General features: G+C 34.2%; 1 protein-coding gene across 1 annotated transcript; it reads right to left on the bottom strand.

Annotated features, from left to right (window-relative positions):
* Positions 1 to 290: 290 nt before the first annotated feature.
* On the bottom strand, positions 291 to 2,573 carry LOC109818734 (gibberellin 20 oxidase 1). The gene is made up of 3 exons (XM_020384259.3): positions 1,609 to 2,573; positions 1,117 to 1,438; positions 291 to 873 (listed from the first exon to the last, which is right to left on the bottom strand). Exons 1-3 carry the CDS (start codon positions 2,163 to 2,165, stop codon positions 610 to 612), a joined length of 1,143 nt encoding a protein of 380 aa, XP_020239848.2. The 5' UTR covers positions 2,166 to 2,573; the 3' UTR covers positions 291 to 609.
* Between the last annotated feature and the right edge of the window lie 7,101 nt (positions 2,574 to 9,674).

Raw genomic sequence — 9,674 nt, 5'->3', positions numbered from 1 at the left:
TAACACCACATATATCATCGTTTTAATTATTTTAAGTCCTAATTTGGATTCATTAGGTGTTAATCTTCGTTTTCTTCGAATCTCTCAAACTCGACCTTACAATTCAGAAAACATTAATTCTGGAAATTCAAAACTAGGGAGGTTATAAATCTCACTTATTGAAAGTTAGGGGGCATTCGGTTACAAAGTCATTTGGGTATCTTCTTAGTGGCTCCAATAGCTTGAAGAAGATTTACTTGGATTTACCACATATCATATGTTGTTATGCACGTAAAACAAAAAATATAAAGTATTACAAATTTAATAATAACTTTTCTATATCACCAAAGAAAAATTACAAAATTAGCTAGCAAATTTTCTTACTAATTCCTTATAAATATTTTATCTCCCTTGTTTTGTTCATTACTAGTCACAAGCTTGCAACACTCAAATTATGAAGAAAATGTGAATTTTCAATCTCAGTGTCATTTTTTTTTGCAGCCCTTTAAGTGCTTTCTGCCATCAATACACTTCGACTTGAGACTTGTTACTATTTATATCAAAGACTTGTTACTATTTATATCAAAGGCTAATACATAATATGTGATTCATATCCATGTGCTTGAAATCTCAGCTTCTTTTCTGTTGAAGCCAGTTAGTGAATGCCTCGAGAGTTTTCATGTCAGCTCTGTAATGTTTCTGAGTGAACTCTAGAAACATAGGCCATGTAAAATCTGGGTACACCCTTGGCGTCAATTCATCCACCAATTCACTTGGTGGACTAACCACCTTATCACCCTTTGGACACAAAAAGAAAGCAAGAGATTTTCTTGTTGTCTTGCTGTTCACCACTGCCCTATGCAAACAACTCTTGTACCTCCCATTTGATAGAGCCTACACAATAGAAAAGTGAAACAAACAAGGTTGAATCAATAACATCACACAAGAAAATAGAAATCTTTGATAACAAAAACAACGTGGTTGGATACAAAATAAAAGTACTTTTTAAAAGTTTTTTTTATCAGAAAAAGTTCTTTATTTTCAGTAGAAAAATTCTCAACTTTTTTTAACTTATATCTAGATAAACTTGAAGATAAGTGCATTTTAAGTTAGTTATATAGACCAAAAAAAACATACCATGAAAGTGTCACCAATGTTGACAACAAAAGCATTAGAATTTGGGCTAATGGAATGCCACTCATTGTCAACAAAAACTTGGAAGCCACCCACTTGATCCTGGTGAAGAATGGTCAAAGATGTTGGGTCACAATGAGGTCCTGTGCCCAAAGTGAGGTCTGGTTTTTGACAAGGAGGGTAGTAATTGAGTCTCATTATTGAGTTATTCTCTTCAAATAATTCCCTAAAATATTCTTTGCCTACTCCAAGGTTCATTCCCAAAAGCTCCATTATCCCCAAAGAAAGGTTACTCATGGCATCACAATAGTCTTGGTACACCTTCCTGTTTTACAATGAAAAACACTTAATTTAGCATATGATATCAAACTTAAAAGTGCTTTTGAAAATTCCTCTCCTAAAAGAATTTTATTTTCAATAAAGAAGCTTTAAAAAAATGTTTCTAACTTGTATTGAACCAAACTCATCATCATGTTTTGGTTACTACTAACTTACCCAAACTGCTCAAACTCCTTGCCCAATGTGTTGCACAAGTAGTCTTTGACAAGAGTGGATGAGTTATCCTCAGCTGAGAATTGAAAAGAGAGTGTCTCTTTCCATGGAAGCTTGGAAGAGAATCTGCTAGTGAAGCTACTAGCATAGCCATAGTGTTCTCCTGTTTTCCTCTGAGCCCTCTGTTTCTGAGATAGGGGAAGCTCAAAAAAGTCATCCATGTAGCCATGAGCATGGGAGATCAAGTTGGCATCAATTCCATGGTTCACCACAAGGAAGAAACCATGCTTTTGACATGCCTCACCAACCAACCTTGCAGCCTCGATTGTTGCAATAGGGTCACTAGAGAGGAACCCCCTTAAGTCAATTAGGGGCATAACAAGCTCAGGCACATTCAAGCATGGCTTCTCCTCATCAGGCCAAATGAATTGCTTTGGTAGGTGGAGTTCGTGACTCAAAAGTGAGGCATCAAAAACCAATGGTGCTTCATCTTCTTTGTGTTTGTTCTGCTTTTGTGGTTGAGGCATGGATTGTATATTTGTCATGCACTCTATGGCCATTGTATTAACAATGCAAAACTAGTTTATAATAGTGATCGATGATAATAATAGTGATGAGGGGTAAGAAAAAGTGGAGGAGGAAAAAAAATGGGACATTAGAAGCAAACATAGAAGTACTTGCAGTTATAATTGACATTGGATATGAGCTATATATTGTGACAAAAGTTCTATCAAGGGCAGCTTTATGGGGAAACCAATTGCCAAGTAGCTGCGTACAAAAAGGAGGAAAATCGTATCTAATATGAGAGTAGAGACAGTGTTTGACAAGGGCTTTTGTTGGTATCAGCCAAAGAATACAAGGGAACAAAATGACGAATATAGGGTTAGAGGATTTCATGTCACGAAACACCGAACTACAACGAAAAGAATGAGTCGGTGTGGTGGGTAGGTTTACTTCAAAGTGTTTCTATGAAATGATTTGGGGTTTGAATCACGTAATGGAGAAATGTCTCATGTCATGATAATTAATGGGTAGGAGAGAGTGGTGATTAATTTTGAAAAGGATGAATAAATTATAGTTCTGGTCGGAAGGTTGAATATTTAGAGCTACGAAGAAAAAGGGAAGGTCGACAGGCATGTGTACATTAGCGATTTTGTTTCATTTTCAAGTTTTAGGATGCAAGAATCACGTTTTTCTCTAGCATAAGAAACATGAAAAGTCTAAGTTGAATAAAGAATCAAACTTATGAATAGTTAAGTGAGAATTTGTATTATTGAATAAGGTATAAAGTTTGAATTTTGTGTATGAAAATAATATGTGTGGGTGAAAATATTTTACTAATGATAATCAGTCAGATTCTTTGACGAAGATTAATTATCAATAAAGTCGATAAATATTTATATCAATAACATAGATAAAAAAATGGTAATGTTTAATTAGAATTACTTATTTACAATTTATTTAAACTCATTTTTGGTTTGTATAGACCATATATTATAAGATATAATTTTACTCAAATATTTCTATATTCTTTGTGATTTCTACCGATAAAGAAAAAGAAATATAATTTAATTCGAGTAAATATAACTAGTATTTTGTCCATGATCAGTAGAACTACTATCATGAATGGCTCATTCTAAATATTGAGTATAAATGCATATTTAAGACTCAAATTTTAGACTCGTTAAACTAAAACAAACTTGTATTAATTGACCCACATGTTCCATTGTACTTTTCTTTTAAATGTTTATAACCTTTGAAAAAATAATTTAAAATATAATATTACATATGATTTTTAACTTATTTCAATACACTCAAAAGTATAATTTATGAAAAAACCTTTTGATTTATATGAAATTAGACATTAATTAAATTCTAATCATAGAAGTGTTTTACTCAATTTTCAATTATAAATTATTATATAGTAAAATTATTAAATTTTGGAATTACTTTTTTATATGGATATATGAAAAATTAAGTCCATAAAAAATATATTTAACTATTTAAATTTTTCTACAAAAGATCATAAAAATAAATTGCATTTTTAGTTCTTCTATTATTGACAATTCATAATTTTGCTTCTTATATTTTAAAATAGAGACATTTAGTTCTTCTATTTTAAAAATAAATTTTTTTGATTCTCTTATCAAATTGATATTCATTAATTGTTAAACTTTAATGTTTATTCATGTTTAAGTGATGTGACATTTAGTAATATGACATTCAAAGATATTTAAAAAAAAAATACAAAATAAATTTATTAATAAAATAAAAACCAATAATTCGATAAAATAAATACACACGAAGATCTTTTGTATGTTATTCTTTTATCCTTATATATCACATCACTCAATATTATATCACTTAAGTAGTGACTCGAGCAACGTTAAAATTTAACGTTTAACAAAAATCAAATTAAAGATAAAACCAAAATTTATTTTCTAAAAATAGGTGAACCAAACATCTATATTTCAAATTAAGGTACTAAAATTGCAAATTGGCATAAATAAAGACTAAAAGTATAATTCAGTCTAAAAATAATTATAAAACATAAGTAACTTGATGGGTTGACGTAGTGGCTCAAGACACTCATTATGGGGAAAGTCTATTTAACAACAAATTTTGTGTTCAATTCCTGCTATACGCGAAAATTCTTCAAAGTGACAACAATCACATTACCACAAACAAAATTAGTCTTTGATTGGTAGAGATGAGAAAAGGTTAGGTCAGACCAAACTTGTTGAGAAGTTATGCAAAATTTCTTATAATTAAACTTGCAAGAAACTAAATAAATGTGGAATAATAACATACAAAATTGATAGCATAGTTAGGTTAATTGTGCCTATGTCTCTAAGCTGTTGTGGATAAATTATTGAAAAAGGATCAAATATATATTTTCAAACAATAAATTCACAAACCAAGTACAAGTATTTTCACTTGAAGACTGATTTCAATTTGTCAACATGTCTATTGGCTTCTAATTTCTTAGAATCTTTCTCAATGTTAGCACCCCATCCTCAAGTAAAGATCTGATGAAGTGATATTGGATACCAAAGTGCTTGGTTTTATAATGAAATGCTGGATTCTTTGTTAGATGTATAACACTCTAATTATCATTATGCAAAACACTAATTTCCTCAATGAAGAATGGCTCTATTAATATTCCTTGAAGGCATATCAATTCTTTACTAGCTTCTATTACTACTATGTACTCAACCTCTATAGTGGATAAAGAAATAATCTTCTATATTTGCGACATCCAACTAATAGTTGTAATACCAATAATTATGTAACTAGTGGTACTTTTGTGGCGATCAACTTCACCTCCAAAGTCTGCATCTACATAGCCTTGTTTTTCCTTTACTAAAGTACAAATACTTTACTATAGTGCCTCACAAATACTTGAAAATATACTTATCTGCTTTCCAATGAGCTTTACTTGGATTTTAGATAAATCTTCTAACAACTCTCATTGCATGAACAATGTATGGCTTCGTACAAACCATCGTGTACATCAAGCTTTCGATGGTTGAAGCATACAAAATCTTAGTCATGAACTCTTTTTCCTCCTCCATCTGAGGGGATTGATCCTTGGATAGATGAAAATGATTGGCTAAAGGTGTGCTAACTGGCTTGGCATCACCCATGTTGAATCTTTGCAAAACATGGTCAATGTACTCTACTAGAGATGAGTGCAACATAACTCTTTCCTTATTTATCATGATTTGCATTTTGATGATCATTTTTTCTTGACTTTAGTCTTTCATGTCAAATTCTTTTGATAATTATTGCTTCAAGCTTATGATGTCATCTATATCTAAACCAACTACTAACATATCATTGACATAAATTAGCAAACTGATATAATTATACTTATATCTCTTGAAGAAACAACAGCGGTTGGCATTGCACTTCTGGAAACCTTCCTTGTGCATGAAGCTTTCAAACTTCTTGTACCACTGTACATGTCTTGAAGCTTGTTTCAAGCCATACAAGTTTTTCTTTAATCTGTGCACCATATTCTTTTTCCTTTCTTTTAAGAAACCTTCAAGTTGATGCATGTAAATCTCCTCATCTAAGTCTCCATGAAAAAAATGCAATCTTCACATTCAATTAATCAAGGGAGAGCCTTTTTCTGGCAACAATACTTAAGATAGACCTGATAGTATTGAGCTTCACAACTAGAATAAAGATTTCAATGTAGTCAACTCCTTCATTTTGTTAAAATCCTTTGACAACTAGTCAGACTTTGTATCTCTTGGAACCATCATGATCATTTTTCACTTGATACACTCATTTGTTGTGAAGTTTCTTTTTCCCAATAGGTAACTCTAGTAGTTCCCACATCTAATTGGATATTAAAGACTTTATCTCATCTTCCATCACAAGCTCCTAGTTATAGACATATGTAGTCTGACATGTTTTTTTTTGTAGTTTTTAGGCTCCCTTTCATCAGTTAACAATATATAATTAGGGTATTTTCTGTTAGGTATATGAGGTTGAGAAAACCTTTTCAAAATAGGATTTGGAGTAAAAGGCTCTAGTGTTTCAAGTTTTTGGTCATTGTTATTTGAAGTTAGACATGAAACACATAGAAAAGGGGGGGGGGGGTTGAATATGTGTGTGTTAGTACAAAGGAATTTTATAATCATTTTCACAAGAGTAATGTTCTTCGTCTAATGCACTTTTGAATACTAGACGGTTATGTAGAGTTTGCTTAACACAAGAGTACTGCGTCTGAAAGATTTATCGTCTGTTGAGGAGAATGTTTCATATAACAATAATGATTAAGGTTCTTGCATCTTCCTTTTCAAGATAGTTTCATATAGGGATGAGCAGTAAATAAGACATTTCAGTGTAACATATTTGTTAAACAAACTTTGCGTCTTCATCTGAAAAATGGTTTCAATAAAGAATAGACATTAGACAAAGTTTTCAACATGATTTATCAATTAGGAAGAGTTTGCGTCTGTTGAGATTTCCGTTGAAACACTTTTGTTTATAATTGTAAATCAGTTTAATTCTATTAACGGTCTCAAACACGGCAAGTATACCGGCCATTCAAGTAGTAAAATTATCGTATCCACAAGGATTAGAAGGTAACATAAGCATTTATTGACTATTCGTGACTAAAGAATAATTCCAATTTCATAGTTTGTCATGTGAATTCAAGGTTATGACTATTGGAATGTTAAACTACAAAAACAATTGATTAAGAATGGAAAAGGTAAGAAATGGTATAATGGTATTGTGAGGTTTTGGGGGTTAGATTTCACCAAACGTTACACTAATGAATCCTGAATCTCTTGTTACATCCATTGCTTAGTCAACCATAAATTTACTCAAACCTAATCCCTTAGAGAAAGAGCCTAGGTGCGGATATTGAATATCAATCCCTTGAGTATCCAATACCTACACCCGCATTATAGATTAGGGTTTAAGACTACTAATGGGTCAAGCTCTATCCCTAGATACAATCCCCACTAGGCATATGTTTCATAACTAGTTCCAATGGTATTTCCCAATACTCAATGGAACCTTAAATCATGCAAAGGGTGATCAATCCAAAGCAAGCATTAAGCATAGAAACATACACAACAAAGAATGGAACAACACATATGATGGAAATCTAATCCCCAAGGATCCCTTTGTAAGAGGTAAGACCAAGAAGGGTGAAGGTTGATCCAAGGAGGCTCACACTTGAAGACCATTGGGCCTTTAACTAGGTCCAAGGTTAGGAGGCTAGAGGAGGCTTCTAGAGAGGAGGTGCTTCTTAGACCTATGCTCAATATGAGTATTGAGTATGATTCCTCTTTTTAGTCTCATAGTCTCTATTGTACATACATTGTATAGTTTGATTTCTTGTACCTTGTATATAGTAGATACTTGTATAGGTGTATTTTTGCCTTTGTATTTGTGAGGCACTTTATTTCCTTTTATTAGCTATTGTATATTATTTCTAGGGTAGGTTACTTGGACACTTTGACTCCATTTAACCTAGTCTAGAAATACACTCTTTTCTTAGTTTTCTAGTAGTAGGATTGGTAGTGGCATTAGCAAGCTAGAGAGTGTAACTAGCAAGCTAGAGAGTGTTACTAGTAATTGGGCCTAGAGATGGGCCTAGGCAAAATTTTACATATTACACTCATTTTACTCCTAATTTTTCATAGATTTGATTTAGCTAGGTTTCATTCACATTGGATGAACCTAACTAAACCAAATCAACATTTTTTCAAAACCAGTTGGAGTAAAATAAAGTCCATGAGCCGCCCACCTTGATTTTTGTTCACATTGCTTGTTCACACTCAAGCTTAGAAGCTTGAAGCACAAGCTTCTCCTTAGCTTTCTTACCAAGCAAGCTAAGTGAGTAGCTTGCTCTCCAAGCCTCTAGACCATGGATGGTTAGCTAGACCTTACCATGGTTCCTAGTGAACCATGGTTAAGGCTAGCTTGCTCTCCAAACTTCCTACTCCTATATTTTCGTTTTTCCTTCATTGTAAAACACTTTTGGATGATATTTTTGAGTGAGATAAGAATTTGCACGAAAATTCTCTCTTCCAAAAGTCTTTAATCTCTTTGATATTCATCCAATTCTCTTATCCCTTCCATAGAAGAGTGTGGTGAGAATTGAAGAGACTTATCTCTTCACCAAGGAGTGGCGTCTCTTGAGAGAGTTCCCCACCAAACTGTGGTGGTTCTAAGGCCTCTTCCTCCATTGGAGACCTTAGAGAAGCTTAAGAAGAATCAAGGAGCCAAAGATCTAGGGAGGAACTTGAAGAGGATTCACATCAATCCGGATTCTCCAACAAGTTTTCCATCAACATATATATATCATTGAAAACATAAGGATTACAATAGAGTACGTTGGTTACATCTAACCCCACAAAAATGGGTAGAACCACTCAACAATGAGGGTAAAGCAAAAATAGAGATGGAAGAGAGAAATGAAGAAACCGAAGGAAAGATCCACACACGAACGTTCCCAAGCTCTAAGAATCCCTTCTACAACTCCAACGAGGCGCCCCTGCGTGAATGAGGAGAAAACCCTCGAAAATGGCTTCAAATACGAGCTTGGGGAGTCAGATTAGGGTTTCGCGCCCGGCGCATAAGTTTCTACGCCCGGCGCATAAGTTTCTGCGCCCGACGCAGGGCCTTCTAGTGAGGTCAAGTATTCTTTGCCTCAGAACATGCCCGACGCAATTCCTTTTACGCCCGGCACAATGCCTTCCAGAGAGTTGAGGTGCTCTCTGTCTCGATCACACCCGGCGTGGGTAGTCTCTTGCCCGGTGCAACCATGACTTGTAGAGGCTTGAAACTCTGTTTTGCTCAAGCCCGGCGCGGGTAATGTTGCGGCCGGCGCAGTTACTCTTCTCTGCTCCTTAGCTTCTTAAATTTCCAATCCTAAGGATCTTCTATCCTCACTTCTCTAGCTCAATACCTGCACAAAAAATGAGGTGTATTAAGGTATTATTAGCTAAATTTGGGTTAGTTATATCTGCACACAAAATGAACCAAAAAGAGAACAATTATATTGCAATGATTCAGAGGATGAGTGAAATTGTTCATTAAGTCTTGTCCAAAAAGAAGTATAATTGAGACTTAACAGCGTCTGGAATATGAATAAAACAATGCAAACAATTTTATACTAGTTCGCTCAACTGAGCTACATCCAGTCTCCTTCATTTGAAGGGTTCCACTAAATATGCAATTAAGTACAAGTATTGTTGACCACTTCTGGCCCATTGACTTCACTCATCAACGTTAGTATCTTCTTATCAGCCTCTTTAGGCTAGCATTGAGTATTATGGACCACCCAGGTCAGAACCACTCGTATTCCAAGTATTCTCGACCTCTCCAGGCCTTGAGTATTCTAGACCATCTCAGTCACGGCCACTCCTAGTCACGAGTATTCTTAACCACTCCTAGTTGGATAGCTTCACTCACAAGCTCTAGTATTCTTAAATCACTTTTGGTTCCCCAAGTATTCTCGACCACTCCTGGCCCGCCAGCTTCACTCACCAACGCTAGTATTCTCTTATCAGCCACTTCTAGCTAGCAGTAAGTATTCT

The sequence above is a fragment of the Cajanus cajan genome, chromosome 1 (assembly GCF_000230855.2).
Source record: "Cajanus cajan strain Asha chromosome 1, NIPB_CcT2T_4, whole genome shotgun sequence".
Lineage (NCBI taxonomy): Eukaryota > Viridiplantae > Streptophyta > Magnoliopsida > Fabales > Fabaceae > Cajanus > Cajanus cajan.
Note: the sequence above shows the minus strand (reverse complement) of the source record. Positions and strands in the feature narration are given on the sequence as shown.